General features: G+C 41.2%; 1 protein-coding gene across 1 annotated transcript in view; it reads left to right on the forward strand.

The window, feature by feature from the left end:
• LOC139763312 (probable glutamate receptor) overlaps positions 1–21,708 on the forward strand; it is a 244,468-nt gene that overhangs the window by 71,552 nt on the left and 151,208 nt on the right. The window contains exon 6 of the mRNA XM_071689334.1: positions 20,078–20,230. Within this exon, the coding sequence (XP_071545435.1) occupies positions 20,078–20,230 (153 nt within the window). The remainder of the gene's footprint in view (positions 1–20,077; positions 20,231–21,708) is intronic.

Raw genomic sequence — 21,708 nt, forward strand, 5'->3', positions numbered from 1 at the left:
CCATACACACGTATATACATACGTTCACACACGCAAGTATACATACCTACACAGCTTTCCATGGTTTACCCCAGACCCTTCACATGCCCTGATTCAATCCACTGACAGCACGTCAACCCCGGTATACCACATCGATCCAATTCACTCTATTCCTTGCCCTCCTTTCACACTCCTGCATGTTCAGGCCCCGATCACACAAAATCTTTTTCACTCCATCTTTCCACCTCCAATTTGGTCTCCCACTTCTCCTCGTTCCCTCCACCTCCGACACATATATCCTCTTGGTCAATCTTTCCTCACTCATTCTCTCCATGTGACCAAACCATTTCAAAACACCCTCTTCTGCTCTCTCAACCACGCTCTTTTTATTTCCACACATCTCTCTTACCCTTACGTTACTTACTCGATCAAACCACCTCACACCACACATTGTCCTCAAACATCTCATTTCCAGCATATCCATCCTCCTGCGCACAACTCTATCCATAGCCCACGCCTCGCAACCATACAACATTGTTGGAACCACTATTCCTTCAAACATACCCATTTTTGTTTTCCGAGATAATGTTCTCGACTTCCACATATTCTTCAAGGTTCCCAGGATTTTCGCCCCCTCCCCCACCCTATGATCCACTTCCGCTTCCATGGTTCCATCCGCTGCCAGATCCACTCCCAGATATCTAAAACACTTCACTTCCTCCAGTTTTTCTCCATTCAAACTCACCTCCCAATTGACTTGACCCTCAACCCTATTGTACCTAATAAACTTGCTCTTATTCACATTTACTCTTAACTTTCTTCTTTCACACACTTTACCAAACTCAGTCACCAGCTTCTGCAGTTTCTCACATGAATCAGGCACAAGCGCTGTATCATCAGCGAACAACAACTGACTCACTTCCCAAGCTCTCTCATTCCCAACAGACTTCATACTTGCCCCTCTTTCCAAAACTCTTGCATTCACCTCCCTAACAACCCCATCCATAAACAAACTAAACAACCATGGAGACATCACACACCCCTGCCGCAAACCTACATTCACTGAGAACCAATCACTTTCCTCTCTTCCTACACGTACACATGCCTTACATCCTCAATAAAAACTTTTCACTGCTTCTAACAACTTGCCTCCCACACCATATATTCTTAATACCTTCCACAGAGCATCTCTATCAACTCTATCATATGCCATCTCCAGGTCCATAAATGTTACATACAAATCCCCTTTGCCTTTGTACAATGGCACTATGCACGCATTCCGCCAATCCTCAGGCACCTCACCATGAGTCATACATACATTAAATAACCTTACCAACCAGTCAACAATACAGTCACCCCCTTTTTTAATAAATTCCACTGCAATACCATCCAAACCTGCTGCCTTGCCGGCTTTCATCTTCCGAAAAGCTTTTACTACCTCTTCTCTGTTTACCAAATCATTTTCCCTAACCCTCGCACTTTGCACACCACCTCGACCAAAACACCCTATATCTCCCACTCTATCATCAAACACATTCAACAAACCTTCAAAATACTCACTCCATCTCCTTCTCACATCACCGCTACTTGTTATCACCTCCCCATTTGCGCCCTTCACTGAAGTTCCCATTTGCTCCCTTGTCTTACGCACCTTTATTTACCTCCTTCCAGAACATCTTTTTATTCTCCCTAAAATTTAATGATACTCTCTCACCCCAACTCTCATTTGCCCTTTTTTCACCTCTTGCACCTTTCTCTTGACCTCCTGTCTCTTTCTTTTATACGTCTCCCACTCAATTGCATTTTTTCCCTGCAAAAATCGTCCAAATGCCTCTCTCTTCTCTTTCACTAATACTCTTACTTCTTCATCCCACCACTCACTACCCTTTCTAATCAACCCACCTCCCACTCTTCTCATGCCACAAGCATCTTTTGCGCAATCCATCACTGATTCCCTAAATACATCCCATTCCTCCCCCACTCCCCTTACTTCCATTGTTCTCACCTTTTTCCATTCTGTACTCAGTCTCTCCTCGTACTTCCTCACACAAGTCTCCTTCCCAAGCTCACTTACTCTCACCACCCTCTTCACCCCAACATTCACTCTTCTTTTCTGAAAACCCATACAAATCTTCACCTTAGCCTCCACAAGATAATGATCAGACATCCCTCCAGTTGCACCTCTCAGCACATTAACATCCAAAAGTCTCTCTTTCGCGCGCCTGTCAATTAACACGTATTCCAATAACGCTCTCTGGCCATCTCTCCTACTTACATAAGTATACTTATGTATATCTCGCTTTTTAAACCAGGTATTCCCAATCATCAGTCCTTTTTCAGCACATAAATCTACAAGCTCTTCATATATATATATATATATATATATATATATATATATATATATATATATATATATATATATATATATATATTTATATTTACTTATAATATTTTGCTTTGTAACTGTCTCCCGCGCCTGCGAGGTAGCGCAAGGAAACAAACGAAATAAATGGCCCAACCCACCCCCATACACATGCACACACACACACACACGGCCACACACGTAAACATACACCCCAACACATCCCATCGTACACACATATATACACACACAGACACACACATATACACACATGCACACAATTAACACTGTTTGCCAATACTCACACCCATCGCCACCCCGCCACACACGGAATAACATCCCCCTCCCCCCCTAATGTGCGCGAGGCAGCGTCAGGAAAAGACAACAAGGCCCTATTCGCTCAAACTCAGTCTCCAGCTTTCATGTAATAATGCCCGAAACCACAGCTCCCTTTCCATGGTTTACTCCAGACGCTTCACATGCCCTGGTTCAATCCATTGACAGCACGTCGACTTCGGTATACCACATCGATCCAAATCACACTATTCCTTGCCCGCCTTTCACCCTCCTGCACGTTCAGGCCCAGATCACTCAAAATCTTTTTCACTCCATCTTTCCAACTCCAATTTGGTCTCCCACTTCTCCTCGCTCCCTCCACCTCCGACACATATATCCTCTTGGTCAATCTTTCCCTCAATGTGCCCAAACCATTTCAAAACACCCTCTTCTGCTCTCTCAACCACACTCTTTTTATTTCCACACATCTCTCTTACCCTTACATTAATTGCTCGATCAAACCACCTCACACCACTTATTGTCCTCAAACATCTCATTTCCAGCACATCCACCCTCATGCGCACAACTCTATCTATAGCCCACGCCTCGCAACCATACAACATTGTTGGAACCACTATTCAATCAGACATACCCATTTTTGCTTTCCGAGATAATGTTCTCGACTTCCACACATTCTTCAAGGCTCTCAGGATTATCGCCCCCTCCCCCACTCTATGATCCACTTCCGCTTCCATGGTTCCATCCGCTGCCAGATCCACTCCCAGATATCTAAAACACTTTACTTCCTCCTTTTTTCTCCATTCAAACTTACCTCCCAACTGACTTGACCCTCAACCCTACTGTACCTAATAACCTTGCTCTTATTCACATTTACTCTTAACTTTCTTCTTTCACACACTTTACTAAACTCAGTCACCAGCTTCTGCAATTTCTCACATGATTCAGCCACTAGGGCTGTATCATCAGCGAACAACAACAGACTCAATTCACACAATTCACAAAATAGGTAAATAAAATAGATACATATCTATATATACATATGTATATATATTTTATTTATGTCTATGTATTTTGCTTTGTCGCTGTCTCCTGCGTTTACGAGACAGCGCAAGGAAACAGAGGAAAGAATTTCCCAACCCACCCACATACACATGTGTATACATACACGCGCACACACACAAATATACGTACCCATACATGTCGACGCATACATTCTTATACACACACAGACATATATATATATATATATATATATATATATATATATATATATATATATATATATATATATATATATACGCATGTACATTATTCATTCCCCTCGCCACCCCGCGACACATAAAATAACAGCCCCATCCCCTTCACTTGCGCGAGATTGCGCTAGGAAAAGACAACAAAGGCCACATTCGTTCACACTAAGTCTATAGCTGTCATCTAATAATGCACCGAAATCACAGATTCCTTTCCACATTCAGGCCCTACAGAATTTCCTTAATTTCCCCCAGACGCTTTACATGCACTGGTTCAATCCATTGACAGCACGTCGACCTCGGAATACCTCATCGTTCCAATTCACTGTAATCCTTGCATGCCTTTCACCTTCCTGTATGTTCAGGTCCCCGATCACTCAAAAAATGTTCAGTCCATCTTTCCACCTCCAATTTGTTCTCCCACTTCTCCTCGTTCCCTCCACCTCTGACACATATATCTTCTTTGTTAATCTTTCCGCACTCATTCTCTCTATTTGACGAAAGCGTTTCAAAACACACTCTTCTGCTCTCTCAACCACACTCTTTTTATTACCACACATCTCTTTTACCCTATTATTACTTACTCGATCAAACCACCTCACACCGCATATTCTCCTCAAACATCTCAATTCCAGCACATCCACCTTCCTCCGCACAACTCTATCCATAGCCCACGCCTCGCAACCATAAAACATTGTTGGAACCACTATTCCTTCAAACATACCCATTTTTGCTTTCCGACAAAATGTTCTCGGCTTCCACACATTCTTCAATACCTCCCAGAACTTTCGCCCCCTACCCGACCCTATGATTCACTTAAGCTTCCATGGTTCCATCCGTTGCCAAATCCACTCCCAGATATCTAAAACAATTCACTTCCTCTATTTTTTCTCCATTCAAGCTTACCTCCCATTTGACTTGTTCCTCAACCCTACTGTACCTAATAACCTTGCTCTTATTCACATTTACTCTCAGCTTTCTTCTTTCACACACTTTACCAAACTCAGTCACAAGCTTCTGCGGTTTCTCAAACGAATCAACCACCAGCGTTCTATCATCAGCGAACAAGAACTGACTCACTTCCCAAGCTTTTTCATCCACAGCAGACTGCATACTTGCCCCTCTTTCCAAAACTCTTGCATTCACCTCCCAAACAACCCATCCATAAACAAATAAAACAACCATGGAGACATCACACACCCCTGCCGCAAACCTACATTCACTAAGAACCAATTACTTTCTTCTCTTCCTATACGTACAATTGCCATACATTCTTGATAAAAACTTTCACTGTTTCTAACAACTTTCCTCCCACACCATGTATAATTGATATCTTATACAAAACATCTCTATCAACTCTATCATATACCTTCTCCAGATCCATAAATGCTACATACAAATCCATTTGTTTTTCTAAGTATTTCTCACATACACTCTTCAAAGGAAACACCTGATCCACACATCCTCTACTACACTTTTCTTCCCCAGTCTGATGCTCAATACAAGCCTTCACCCTCTCGACCAATACCCTCCCATATAATTTACCAGGAATACTCAACTAACTTATACCTCTGTAATTTGAGCACTCACTCTTTTCCCCTTTGCCTTTGTACAATGGCACTATTCAAGCATTCCGCCAATCTTCAGGCATCTCACCATGAATCATACATACATTAAGTAACCTCACGAACCAGTGAAAAATACGGTCACCCGTTTATCTAATAAATTCCATTGGAATACTATCCAAACCCGATGCGTTGCCGGCTTTCATCTTCCGCAAAGCTTTTGCTACCTCTTCTTCGCTTACTAAATCATTTCCCCTAACGCTCTCACTTTGCACACCACCTCGACCAAAACACCCTTTATATTCCACTCAAGTCATATAATGTATTCAACAAACATTCAAAATACTCACTCAATCTCTTCTAACATCACCACTACTTGTACTCACCTCCCCATTAACACCCTTCACTGAAGTTCCAATTTGTTCTCTTGTCTTACGCACTTTATTTACCTCCTTCCCAAACATCATTTTCTTCTCCCTAAAATTTAATGTTACTCTCCCACCTCAACTCTCATTTGCCCTCTTTTTCACCTTTTGCACCTTTCTCTTGACGTCCTGCCTCTTTCTTTTATACTTCTCCCATTTTCTTGCATTATTTCCCTGCAAAATCGCCCAAATGCCTCTCTCTTCTCTTTCACTAATAATCTTAATCCTTCATCCCACCTGTCACTACCCTTTCGAATCTGCCCACCTCCCACGCTTCTCATGCCACAAGCATCTTTTGCGCAAGCCATCACTGCTTCCCTAAATAAATCCCATTCCTCCCCACTCCCCTTACGTCATTTCCTCTCACCATTTTCCATTCTGTACTTAGTGTCTTCTAGTACTTCCTAACATGAGTGTCCTTCCCAAGCTCACTTACTCTCACCACTCTTTTCACCCAACATTCTCTGATCTTTTCTGAAAACCTCAACAAATCTTCACCTTCGCCTCCACAAGATAATGATCAGACATCCCTCTAGTTGCACCTATCAGCACATTAACATCCAAAGTTCCTTTTTCGCGCGCCTATCAATTAACGTCATCCAACAACGCTCTCTGGCCATCTCTCCTACTTACATACGTATACTTATGTATATCTCTCTTTTTGAACCAGGTATTCCCAATCACCAGTCCTTTTACAGCACATAAATCTACGAGCTCTTCACCATTTCCATTTATAACAACGACCACCCCATGTACACCAATTATTCCCTCAACTGCCACATTACTCACGTTTGCATTAAAATCACCCATCACTATAACCCGGTCTCGTTCATGAAAACTACTAACACACTCATTCAGCTGCTCCCAAAACACTTGCCTCTCATGATCTTTCTTCTCATGCCCAGGTACATATGCACCAATATTCACCCACCGCTCTCTAATCACATTCAGTTTTACCCATATCAATCTAGAGTTAACTTTCTTTCATTCTATCACATACTCCCACCACTCCTGTCAGGAGTAGGGCTATTCCTTCCCTTGCTCTTGTCCTGTGACTAGCACCTGCCTCTACTTCCAAGACATTTCCAAACCACTTTTCCCCTTTACCCTTGAGCTTCGCTTCACTCAGAGCCAAAATATCCAAGTCACTTTACCCACACATACTACCCATCTCTTCTTTTTTTCTCCACACACATTTAGACACCCCAATCTGAGCCTTCGAGAAGGATGAGAACACCCTGCGTGACTCCTTCTGTTTCCCCTTTTAGAAAGTTAAAATACAAGGAGGTAAGGGTTTCCAGCCCCCCGTTCCCATCCCCTTTAATCGCCTTCTACAATACATGCGCATTGCGAGGGAAGTATTCTTTCTCCCCTATCCCCGAAGATAATATATATTTTTTCTTTTATTATTATTTTGCTTTGTCGCTATCTCCCACTATAGCGAGGTAGTGCAATATAAGAGACGAAAAATAGGCCCAACCTATCCATATACACATGTATATACATACACGTCCACCCACGCAAACATACATACCTGTACATCTCAACGTATACACATATATATATATACACTATATACACACACAGAGATATACATATATACATATGTATATAATTCATACTGTCTGCCTTTATTCATTCTCATCGCCACCTCGCCACACATGTAATAACAGCCCCCTCCCCCCTCATGTGTGCGAGGTAGTGCTAGGAAAAGACAACAAAAGCCCCATTCTTTCACACTCAGTCTCTACCTGCCATGTAATAATGTACCGAAACCACAGCTCCCTTTCCACATCAAGGCCCCACAGAACTTTGCGTGGTTTACCCCAGACGCTTCACATGCGCTGGTTCAGTCCATTGAGAGCACGTCGTTCCCGGAATACCACATCGTTCCAATTCACTCTATTCCTTGAGCGTCTATCACCCTCCTGCATGTTTAGGCCCCGATCGCTCAAAATCTTTTTCACTCCATCTTTCCACCTCCAATTTGGTCTTCTACTTTTCCTCGTTCCCTCCACCTCTGACACATATATCTTTTTGTTCGATCTTTAATCACTCATTTTCTCCATGTGGCAAAACCATTTCAAAACACCCTCTTCTCCTCTCTCAACCACACTCTTTTAATTACCAAACATCTCTCTTATCCTATTATTACTTACTCGACCAAACCACCTCACACCCTATATATTCCTCAAACATCTCATTTCCAGCACATTCACCCCCCTGCGCACAACTCTATCCATAGCCAACGCCTCGCAACCATACAACATTGTTGGAACCACTATTCTTTCAGACATACCCATTTTTGCTTTCCGAGATAATGTTTTCGACTTCCACACACTCTTCAACGCTGCCAGAATTTTCGCCCCCTCCCGCACCCTATGATCCACTTCCGCTTCTTTGGTTTCATTCGCTGCCAGATCCACTCCCAGATATCTAAAACACTTCACTTCCTCCAGTTTTTCTTTATTCAAACTTACCTCCCAATTGACTTGACCCTCAACCCTACTGAACCCAATAACCTTGCTCTTATTCATATTTACTCACAACTTTCTTCTCTCACACACTTTATCAAACTCACTCAACAGCTTCTGCAGTTCTCACGTGAATCAGCCACGAGCGTTGTATCATCAGCGAACAACTGACTCACTTCAAATGCTCTCTCATCTACAACAGACAGCATAGTTGCCCCTCTTTCCAAAGCTCTTGCATTCACCTCCTTAATACCCCTATCCATAAACAAATTAAACAACCATGGAGACATCACACACCCCTGCCGCAAAACTGCATTCACTGATAACCAATCACTTACTCTCTTCTTACACGTACACATGCCTTACATCCTCGATAAAAACTTTTCACTACTTCTAACAACTTGCCTCCCACAAGATATATTCGTAATATATTCGATAGAGCATCTGTATCAACTCTGTCATATGCCTTCTCTAGATCCATAAATGCTACATACAAATCCTTTTGCTTTTCTAAGTATTTCTCACATACATTCTTCAAAACAAACACCTGATCCACACATCCTCTACCACTTCTGAAACCACACTGCTCCTACCCAATCTGATGCTCTGAACATGCCTTTACCCTCTCAGTCAATACCCTCCCATACAGTTTCCCAGGAATACTCAACAAATATATAACTCTGTAATTTGAGCAATCACCTTTGTCCCCTTTGCCTTTGTACAATGGCACTATGCAAGCATTCCGCCAATCCTCAGGCACCTCACCATGAGTCATAAATATATCAAATAACCTTACCAAGCAGTCAACAATACAGTCACCCCCTTTTTTAATGAATTACACACCAATACCATCCAACCCCGCTGCCTTGCCGGCTTATATCTTCCGCAAAGCTTTTACTGCCTCCTCTCTGTTTACCAAATCATTTTCCCTAACCCTCTCACTTTGCAGACCACCTGGAACAAAACACCCTATATCTTCCACTCAATCATCAAAAACCATTCAAAAAAACCTTGAACATACTCACTCCATCTCCTTCTCACATCACCACTACTTGTTATCATCTCCCCATTAGCCCCCTTCACTGAGGTTCCCATTTCTTCCCTAGTCTTACGCACTTTATTTACCTCCTTCCAGAAATAACCTTTTATTCTCCCTAAAATTTAATGATACTCTCTCACCCCAACTCTCATTTGCCCTCTTTTTCACCTCTTGCACCTTTCTCTTGACCTCCTGTCTCTTTCTTTTATACATCTCGCACTCATTTGCGTTATTTCCCTGCAAATATCGTCCAAATGCCTCTCTCTTTTCTTTCACTAATAATCTTAACTCTTCATCCCACCATTTAGTACCCTTTCTAATCTGCCCGCCTCCACGCTTCTCATGCCACAAGCATCTCTTGCGCAAGCCATCACTGCTTCCCTAAATACATCCCATTCCTCCCCCACTCCCCTTACCTCCTTTGTTCCCATCCTTTTCCATTCTGTACTCGGTCTCGCACACAAGTTTCCTTCCCAAGCTCACTTACTCTCACCACTCTCTTCACCCCAACATTCTCCCTTATTTTCTGAAAGCCTGTACAAATCTTCACCTTCGCCTCCACAAGATAATGATCAGACATCTTTGCAGTTGCACCTCTCAGCACATTAACATCCAAAAGTCTCTCTTTCGCACGCGTATCAATTAACACGTAATCCAATAACGCTCTCTGGCTATCTCTCCTACTTACATACGTATATTTATGTATATCTATCTTTTTAAACCAGGTATTCCCAATCACCAGTCTTTTTTCAGCACACAATTCTACAAGCTCTTCACCATTTCCATTTACAACACTGAACACCCCATGTATACCAATTATGCCCGTCAACTACCACATTACTCACCTTTGCATTCAAATCACACATCACTATAACCCGATCTCGTGCATCAAAACTTCTAGCACACTCATTCAGCTGCTCCCAAAACAATTGCCTCTCATGATCTTTCCTCTCATGCCCAGGTGCATATGCGCCAATAATCACCCATCTCTCTCCATCAACTTTCAGTTTTACCCATATCAATCTTGAGTTTACTTTCTTAAACTTTATCACATACTCCCACCACTCCTGTTTCAGGAGTAATGCTACTCCTTTTCTTACTCTTGTCCTCTCACTAACTCCTGACTTTCCTCCCAAGACATTCCCAAACAACTCATCCCCTTTACCCTTGAGCTTCGTTTCACTCAGAGCCAAAACGTCCAGGTTCCTTTCCTCAAACATACTACCTATATCTCCTTTTATCTCATATTTGTTACATCCATTCACATTTAGACACCCTAGTCTAAGGTTTCATGGAGGATGAGCACTCCCTGCGTGTCTCCTTTTTCTGTTTCCCCTTTTAGAAAGTTAGAAATAGGAGAGAAGGGTTTCTAGCCCCCCACTCATGTACCATTTAGCCGCCTTCCACGACACGTGAGGAATGCGTGGGAAGCATTCTTTCTCCCCTATCCCTAGGGATCAATTAACACGTAATCCAATAACGCTCTCTGGCCATCTCTCCTACTTACATACGTATACTTATATAAATCTCTCTTTTTAAACCAGGCATTCCCAATCACCAGTCCTTTTTCAGCACATAAATCTACAAGCTCTTCACTATTTCCATTTGCAACACTGAACACCCCATGTACACCAATTATTCCCTCAACTGCCACATTAATCACCTTTGCATTCGAATCACCCATCACTATAACTCGGTCTCGTTCATGAAAATTACTACATCACTCATTCAGCTGCTCCCAAAACACTTGCCTCTCATGATCTTTCTTCTCATGCCTAGGTACATATGCACCAATATTCACCCATCTCTCTCCATCCACTTTTAGTTTTACCCACATCAATCTATAGTTTACTTTCCTTCACTCTATCACATACTGCCCACCACTCCTGTTTCAGGAGAATTGCTATTCCTTCCCTTGCTCTTATCCTCTGACTAACACCTGACTCGACTCCTAAGACATTCCCAAACCACTCTTCCCTTTCCCATTGAGCTTCGTTTCACTCATAGCCAAAATATCCAGGTCCCTTTCCCCAAACATTATACCTATCTCTCCTTTTTATCTCATTTTGGTTACATCCACAAACATTTAGACACCCCAATCTGATACTTCGAGAACGATGAGAACTCCCTGCGTGACTCCTTTTGTTTTCCCTTTTAGAAAGTTAAGATGCAAGGAGGGAAGGGTTTCCAGCACTAGGTCCCATCCCCTTTAGTCGCCTTCTACAAGACATGCGGAATGCGTGGGAAGTATTCTTTCTCCCCTATCCCCAGAGATAATATACATACATACATATATATATATATATATATATATATATATATATATATATATATATATATATATATATATATATATATATATATATATATATATATATATATATATATATATATATATATATATATATATATATATATATATATATATATGACTCATGGTGAGGTGCCTGAGGATTGGCGAAATGCGTGCATAGTGCCATTGTACAAAGGCAAAGGGGATAAGAGTGAGTGCTCAAATTACAGAGGTATAAGTTTGTTAAGTATTGCTGGTAAATTATATGGGAGGGTATTGATTGAGAGGGTGAAGGCATGTACAGAGCATCAGATTGGGGAAGAGCAGTGTGGTTTCAGAAGTGGTAGAGGATGTGTGGATCAGGTGTTTGCTTAGAAGAATGTATGTGAGAAATACTTAAAAAGCAAATGGATTTGTATGTAGCATTTATGGATCTGGAGAAGGCATATGATAGAGTTGATAGAGATGCTCTGTGGAAGGTATTAAGAATATATGGTGTGGGAGGCAAGTTGTTAGAAGCAGTGAAAAGTTTTTATCGAGGATGTAAGGCATGTGTACGTGTAGGAAGAGAGGAAAGTGATTGGTTCTCAGTGAATGTAGGTTTGCGGCAGGGGTGTGTGATGTCTCCATGGTTGTTTAACTTGTTTATGGATGGGATTGTTAGGGAGGTGAATGCAAGAGTTTTGGAAAGAGGGGCACGTATGAAGTCTGTTGTGGATGAGAGAGCTTGGGAAGTGAGTCAGTTGTTGTTCGCTGATGATACAGCGCTGGTGGCTGATTCATGTGAGAAACTGCAGAAGCTGGTAACTGAGTTTGGTAAAGTGTGTGAAAGAAGAAAGTTAAGAGTAAATGTGAATAAGAGTAAGGTTATTAGGTACAGTAGGGTTGAGGGTCAAGTCAATTGGGAGGTAGGTTTGAATGGAGAAAAAGTGGAGGAAGTAAAGTGTTTTAGATATCTGGGAGTGGATCTGGCAGCAGATGGAACCATGGAAGCGGAAGTGAATCATAGGGTGAGGGAGGGGGAGAAAATTCTGGGAACCTTGAAGATTGTTTGGAAGTTGAGAACATTATCTCGGAAAGCAAAAATGGGTATGTATGAAGGAATAGTGGTTCCAACAATGTTGTATGATTGCGAGGCGTGGGCTATGGATAGAGTTGTGCGCAGGAGGATGGATGTGCTGGAAATGATATGTTTGAGGACAATATGTGGTGTGAGGTGGTTTGATCGAGTAAGTAATATAAAGGTGAGAGAGATGTGTGGAAATAAAAAGAGCGTGGTTGAGGGCAGCAGAAGCGGATGTTTTGATATGGTTTGGTCACATGGAGAGAATGAGTGGGGAAAGATTGACCAAGAGGATATATGTGTCAGAGGTGGAGGGAACGAGGAGAAGTGGGAGACCAAATTGGAGGTGGAAAGATGGAGTGAAAAAGATTTTGAGTGATCGGGGCCTGAACCTGCAGGAGGGTGAAAGTCGTGCAAGAAATAGAGTGAATTGGAACGATGTGGTATACCGGGGTCGACGTGCTGTCAATGGATTGAACCAGGGCATGTGAAGAGTCTGGGGTAAACCATGCAAAGTGTGTGGGGCCTGGATGTGGAAAGGGAGATGTGGTTTCAGTGCATTATTACATGACAGCTAGAGACTGAATGTGAACGAATGGGGCGTTTGGTGTCTTTCCTAGCGCTACCTCGTACACATGAGGGGGGGGAGGGGGTTGTTATTCCATATGTGGCAAGGTGGCGATCGGAACAAATAAAGGCGGACAGTATGAATTATGTACATGTGTATATATGTATATGTATGTGTGTGTATATATATGTGTACATTGAGATGAATAGGTATGTATATTGTGCGTATGTGGACGTGTATGTATATACATGTGTATGGGTGTGGGTTGGGCCATTCATTCGTCTGTTTCCTTTCGCTACCTCGCTAACGCGGGAGACAGCGACAAAGCAAAATAAATAAATAAATAATATATATATATATATATATATATATATATATATTTGGAGGGAAGTTGAGTAATATTGCAGTTGAGGGAATGATTGGTGTACATGGGGTATTCACTGTTGCATTCACTGTTGTAGATTTATGTGCTGACAAAGGACTGGTGATTTGGAATACCTGGTTTAAAAAGTGAGATATACATATGTATACGTAGGTAAGTAGGACAGATGGCCAGAGAGCGTTGTTGGATAAGTGTTAATTGGTAGCCGCGCGAAAGAGAGATTTTTCGATGTTAATGTGCTGAGAGGTGCAACTGGAGGGATGTCTGATCATAATCTTGTGGAAGCGAAGGAGAAGATTTTTGGGGGGTTTTCAGAAAAGAAGAGAGAATGTTGGGTGAAGAGAGTGGTTAGAGTAAGTGAGCTTGGGAAGGAGACTTCTGTGAGGAAGTAGCAGGAGAGAACTGAGTACAGAATGGAAAAAGGTAAGAAGAAAGGACGTAAGGGGAGTGGGGGAGGAAGGGGGATGTACTTAAGGAAGCAGTGATGGCTAGCGCAAAAGATGCTTTTGGCATGAGATTCTTCGTGAAAGAGAAGAGAGAGGCATTTGGACGATTTTTGCAGAATGAATAATACAAATGAGTGGGAGATATATAAAAGAAAGAGGCAGGAGGTGAAGAGAAAGGTGCAAGAGGTGAAAAAGAGGGCAAATGAGAGTTGGGGTGAGAGAGTATCATTAAATTTTAGGGAGAATAAAAACACGTTTTGTGAGGAGGCAAATAAAGTGCGTAAGACATATGAACAAATGGGAACTTGAAGTGAAGGGGGCAAATGGCGAGGTGATAACAAGTAGTGGTGATGTCAGAAAGAGATGGAGTGAGTATTTTGAAGGACTTTTGAATGTGTTTTATGATAGAATGGCAGATATAGGGTGTTTTGGTCGAGGTGTTGTGCAAAGTGAGAGGGTTAGGGAAAATGATTTAGTAAACAGAGAAGAGGTTGTAAAAGCTTTGCGGAAGATGAAAGCCAGCAAGGCAGCGGGTTTGGATGATATTGCAGTGGAATTTATTGAAAAATAGGTGAATGTATTATTCACTGGTTGGTAAGGTTATTTAATGCATGTATGACTAATGGTGAGGTGCCTGAGGATTGGCGGAATGCTTGCATAGTGCTACTGTACAAAGGCAAAGGGAATGAAAGTGAGTACTGAAATTATAGAGGTATAAGTTTGTTGAGCATTCCTGGGAAATTATATGGAAGGGGATTGATTGAGAGGGGTGAAGGAATGTACACAGCATCAGATTGGGGAAGAGTAGTGTGGTTTCAGAAGTGGTACAGGATGTGTGGATTAGGTGCTTGCTTTTAAGAATTTATGTGAGAAATACTTAGTAAAGCAAATGGATTTGTATGTAGCATTTATGGATTTGGAGAAGGCATATGATAGAGTTGATAGAGATGCTCTGTTGAAGGTATCAAGAATATATGGTGTGGGAGGCAAGTTGCTAGAAGCAGTGAAAAGTTTTTATCAAGGATGTAAGGCATGTGTACGTGTAGGAAGAGAGGAAAGTGATTGGTTCTCAGTGAATGTAGGTTTGCGGCAGGGTTGTGTGATGTAAGAGCAAGGTTATTTTGTACAGTAGGGTGTAGGGTCAAGTCAACTGGGAGGTATGATTGAATGGAGAAAAACTTGAGGAAATGAAATGTTTTAGATATCTGGGAGTGGATTTAGCAGCGGATGGAACCATGGAAGCGGAAGTGAATCGTTGGATGGAGGAGGGGAAAAAATTCTGGGAGCGTTGAAGAATTTGTGGAAGTCGAGAACATTATCTTGGAAAACAAAAATGGGTATGTTTAACGGAATAGTATTTCCAACAATGTCATATGGTTGCGACGCGTGAGCTACTTATAGAGTTGTACAGAAGAGGGTGGATGTGTTGGGAATGAGATATTTGAGGACAATATGTGGTGTGAGGTGGTTTGATCAAGTAAGTAATAATAGGGTAAGAGAGATGTGTGGTAATAAAAAGAGTGTGTTTGAGAGAGCAGAAGAGGGTGTTTTGAAATGGCATTTGACACATGGAGAGAATGAGTGATTAAAGATCGACCAAAAGGATATATGTGTCGGAGGTGGAGGGAACGAGGAGAAGTGGGAGATCAAATTTGAGGTGGAAAGATGGAGTGAAAAAGATTTTGAGTGATCGGGGCCTGAACATGCAGGAGTGCTAAAGGCGTACAAGGAATAGAGTGAATTGGAACGATGTGGTATACCGGGGTCGATGTGCTGTCAATGGATTGAACCAGGTCAAGTGAAGCGTCTGGGGTAAACCATGGAAAGTTCTGTGGGGCCTGGATGTGGAGAGGGAGCTGTGGTTTCGGTGCATTATTACTTTACAGCTAGAGACTGAGTGTGAAGGAATGTGGCTTTTGTTGTCTTTTCCTAGCGCTACCTCGCACATATGAGGGGGAAGGGGGTTGTTATTTCATGTGTGGCGAGGCAGACAGTATGAATTTTGTACATGTGTATAAATGTATATGTGTATGTGTATATATATATATATATATATATATATATATATATATATATATATATATATATATATATATATATATATATATATATATATATATGTATATATATATATATATATATATATATATATATATATATATATATATATATATATATATATATATGTATACGTTGAGATGTATATGTATGTATATTTGCGTGTGTGGACGGGTATGTATATCCATGTGTATATGGTTGGGTTGGGCCATTCTTTCGTCTGTTTCCTTGCGCTACCTCGCTAACGCGGGAGACGGCGACAAAGCAAAATAAGTGAATATAATATATATATATATATATATATATATATATATATATATATATATATATATATATATATATATATATATATATATATATATATATATATATATATGTATATATATATATATATATATATATATATATATATATATATATATATATATATATATATATATATATATATATATATATATATATATATATATATATATATATATGTATGTATATGAATATATGCGTATATAGTCACAGAAGGCGACTAAAGGGGACAGGATCGAGGTGCTAGAAACCTTCCCCTCCTTGTATTTAACTTTTTAAAAGGGGAAAAAGAAGGAGTCACGCGGGGAGTGCTCATCCTAATCGAAGGCTCAGACTGGGGTGTCTAAATGTGTGTAGATGTAACCTAGATGAGAAAAAAGGAGAGATAGTTGTCTGTTTAAGGAAAGGAACCTGGATGTTTTGGCTCTGAGGGAAACGAAGCTCATGGGTAAAGGAGTAGAGTGGTTTGGGAATGTTTTGGAAGTATAGTCAGAGGTTGGTGAGAGAACAAGAGCAAGGGAAGCGGTAGCACCACTCCTGGAACAAAATTCATATGGGTAAAACTAAAAGTGAAAGGAGAGAGATGGGTGATTAATAGTACCTCTTTTCCTGGGCATGAAAAGAAAGATCGTGAGAGGCAAGTCTTTTAGGAGCAGCATGTGAGTGTCTTGGTAGGTTTGATGCACGAGACCGGGTTATGGTTATGGGTGATTTGAATGCAAAGGTGAGTAACGTAGTAGTTGAGGTGATAATTGGTGTACATGGGGTGTTCAGTGCTGTAAATGGAAATGGCGAAGAATTTGTATATTTTTGTGCTGAAAAAGGACTGTTGATTGGGTATTACCTGGTTTAAAAAGAGAGATATCCATAAGTATACGTATGTAATTCGGGAAAACCTAGAGAGCGTTAATGTGCTCAGAGGTGCAACTGGGGGGATGTCTGATCATTGGCTTATAGAGGCGAAGGTGAAGCTTTGTAGAGGTTTCAGAAAAATAGAGAGAATGTTTGGGTGAAAAGAGTGATGACTTAAGTGACTTGTGAAGGAGACTTGTGTGGGGAAGTACCACGAGAGACTGAGTACAGAATGGAAAAAGGTGAAAGTACGTAGGGTGAGTGGGGAAAATGAGATGTATTTAGGGAAGCAGTGATGGCATGTGCAAATTATACTTGTGGCATGAGAAACTGGGAGGTGGGCAGATTAGAAAGGGTAGTGAGAGGTGAATTGAAGAAGTAAGATTATTGGTGAAAGAGAAGAGAGAGGCATTTGAACGAGTTTTGCAGGGAAATAGTGCAAATGCCTGGCAGATGTATAAAAGCAAGAAGCAGGAGGTCAAGAGAAAGGTGGAAGAGGTGAAAAAGAGGGCAAATAAGAGTTGGGGTGAGAGAGTATCATTGAATATGAGGGAGAATAAAAAGATGTATTGGAGTGTAATTTGTTAAAAAAGTGGGTGACTTTATTGCTGACTGGTTGGTAAGGATATTTAATGTATATAAGGCTCATGGTGAGGTGCCTGAAGATTGGCGGAATGCTTGTATTACAGTACCATTGGACAAAGGCATAGGGGATAAAGGTGAGTGCTCATATCACAGAGGTATAGGTTTGTTGATTATTCCTGGGAAATTATATGGGAGGGTATTGATTTAGAGGGTGAAGGCATGTACAGAGCATCAGATTGTGGAAGAGCATTGTGGTATCAGAAGTAGTAGAGGATGTGTAGATCAAGTGTTTGGTTTGAAGAATGTATGTGAGAAATACTTAGAAAAACAAATGGATTTGTATATAGCATTCATGGATCTGGTGAAGGCCTATAACAGAGTTAATGAAGATGCTCTGTGGAAACTATTAAGAACATATGGTGTGGGAGACAAGTTGGTAGAAGCAATGAAAAGTTTTTATCGAGGATGTAAAGCATGCGTAAGCGTAGGAAGACATTAAAGTGATTGGTTTTCAGTGAATGTTGGTTTGCGGCATGGGTGCATGATGTCTCCATGGTTGTTCAATTTGTACATGGATTGAGTTGTTAGGGAGGTGAATGCAAGTGTTTTGGAGGGAGGGGCAAGTATGCAGTCTGATGTGGATGAGAAGGCTTCAGAAGTGCGTCAGTTTTTGTTCGCTGATTATACAGCGCAGATGGCGGATTCGAGTGATAAACTGCAGAAGGTGGTGACTAAGTTTGGTATGGCGTGTGAAAGAAGAGAGGTAAGAGTAAATGCGCATAAGAGCAAGGTTATTAGGTACAGTATGGTTGAGGGACAAGTCAATTGGGAGGTAAGTTTGAATGGAGAAAAACTAGAGGAAGTGAAGTGTTTTAGACATCTAGGAGTGGATTTGGCAGCAAATTTAGCCATCTAAGCGGAAGAGAGTCACAGGGTGGGTGAGGGGACGAAAGTTCTGGGAGCGGTGATAAATGTGTGGAAGGCGAGGACATTATCTCGGAGCACAAAAATAGGTATGTTTGAAGGAATTGTGGTTCCATTAGTGTTATATGGTTGCGAGGCATGGGCTATAGATAGAGTTGTGTGGAGGTGGGTGGACGTGTTGGGTATGAGATGGTTTTAGGACAATATGTGGTGGGAGGTGATTTGATCGATTAAGTAATGAAAGGTTAAGAGAGATGTGTGGTAATAAAAAGATTGTGGTTGAGAGAGCAGAAGAGGGTGTTTTGAAATGGTTTGGTCACATGGAGAAAATGAGTCAGGAAAGATTGACAAAGAGGTTATATGTATCAGAGGTGGAGGGAATGAGGAGAAGCGGGAGACCAAATTAAAGGTGGAAGGATGAAGTGAAATGAATTTTTAGCTATCGGGTATTTGGAGCGATGTGGTATACCGTGGTCGACGTGCTGTCAATGGATTGAACAAGGGTATGTGAAGTGTCTGGGATAAACTGTGGAAAGTTTTATTGGGCCTAGATATAGAAAGGGAGGTGTGGTTTCGGAGCATTACACATGACAGTTAGAGACTGAGTGTGAACGAATGTGGCCTTTGTTGTCTTTTCCTAGCTCTTCATAGCGCCCTTGTGGGGTAGGGGGTGCCATTTCTTTTGGGGCGGGGTGGCGACGGGAAAGGCTGAGAACTTCAAGTATGAAAATATTCATATATGTATTCATTAGAAATATATAGGTATGCGTATGTGCATTCATCGGCGTGTTTGTATATACGTGTGTATGTGTGTGGGTTGGGCCATTCTTTCGTCTTTTTCCTTGTGGTACCTCGCTAACGCGGGAGACAGCAACAAAGTAAAATAAAGAAAATAGAAATAATTGATAGATAACTAGATTGATAGATATAAAGATAGATAGTGAGATACCGGTATGTCCGTGGATATACATGGATGGATGGATGTTATGCAGTTTTATGTTTCTTTTGGAGATGACGGAAGAGCCTGCAGGTGTGTTGTAAAGTGGAACAGATGAATTGTTTGTCGAGGATGTTGATGGACTGTTCTCCAGTTCTGGTGTCAGTGTCCTGACGATTTTTATTGTTTGGGAGTGAATGTCGTATTTGTGTCAGTAAGTTAATTAAAAGTTTGCTTAGAAGAAAATAAGTGTTGTGTATCCACTTTCCTTCCAGATTATATTACGGCCCTACGTTGGTCGTGACAGCAGAAGAGTCAGAGCCTCACCTTGCTCTAGTGCGAGGAGAGGACACCACTTCTAGTATCCCGTCATTCACAGGTCCAATGGTAAACCTGCTGAACATAATAGCCAACGATATGAACTTCACGTAAGTTACATCGCAGCTCATCGAGGTTTTAGATTACAAATAGAAGTGATTTTCCAGAAATATGACTTCCAAAATGTTATGAATTATAGCTACAGGTAAACAGTTTTTGCCATAATGCGTTTGTCAATAGAATTAATAATAACTCAAACTTGACTGAATAGTGTCTTCTGCCATTCAAGTTAAAATCCAGATGAAACAAAGGTGTGGAAGAGAATGTGTAAGATTGTATGTAAACAAGTTCACATACAGAGTAACACATATGACTTTCTATGATATCCATTCAGAACAACGATGTGTGCTGTCTGTATATTTCAAAGTATGAATATTATCTGAGTGAAAGCAACTAGTTGCACAAGTTCATGGGTCAAACTAAATCTGGGAGTGTCCCACTGAAACAAAACTTAGGTTTTCTTAATGAGCATCTTATTGACAAGAAAGTGAGGAAAAATGACATTGGGTAAGTAGTAGATACGGTTCAAACATGGTACATGCAGAATAGAGCCTCTTTTACCCTAGGGGGGGGGGTTCATGTGTGGTGGAGTGGCGACGAAAATGGAAGAAGGCAGCAAATGTGGATGTTTACATATGTGTATATGTATATGTCTGTGTATGTATATATGTATGTATGCGTTGAAATGTATAGGTATGTATATGTGCGAGTGTGGGCGTTTATGTATTTACAAGTGTATGTGGGTGGGGTGGGCCATTCTTTCGTCTGTTTCCTTTCGCTACCTCACAAACGCGTGATACAGCGATTAAGTATAATCAGGAAGAAAAATGAATATATATATATATATATATATATATATATATATATATATATATATATATATATATATATATATATATATATATATGCAATGCTCCAACAGCAAGGATCAAACCTGGGACCCCTTGTGCAAGAGGCTGTTGGAGCTTTGTATGTTCTATGAAGGTGCGCGTTCATATACACTTTATTCGTATTCATATAACTCCGCGTTGTACAGTCAGGTTCGGTAAAACGCTATCAGCTGGCTATGTGTTCTGTTCGGAAACAACCGATAGACCCCGTTGCTCACCATTGTGAGACGAAGGGTATTCGAGTACTTAGTATTTCGAATAGTTGTTTCCTATTATACAGTCCCTTAGCCTAGCGGTTATCATGCCTGCCTCTTGCACAAGGGGTCCCAGGTTCGATCCTGGCTGTTGGAGCTTTGTATGTTCTATGAAGGTGCGCGTTCATATACACTTTATTCGTATTCATATAACTCCGCGTTGTACAGTCAGGTGCGGTAAAACGCTATCAGCTGGCTATGTGTTCTTTTCGGAAACAACCGATAGACCCCGTTGCTCACCATTGTGAGACGAAGGGTATTCGAGTACTTAGTATTTCGAATAGTTGTTTCCTATTATACAGTCCCTTAGCCTAGCGGTTAGCATGCCTGCCTCTTGCACAAGGGGTCCCAGGTTCGATCCTGGCTGTTGGAGCTTTGTATGTT

This window comes from Panulirus ornatus, chromosome 46 (assembly GCF_036320965.1).
Source record: "Panulirus ornatus isolate Po-2019 chromosome 46, ASM3632096v1, whole genome shotgun sequence".
In the NCBI taxonomy this organism is placed as follows: domain Eukaryota; kingdom Metazoa; phylum Arthropoda; class Malacostraca; order Decapoda; family Palinuridae; genus Panulirus; species Panulirus ornatus.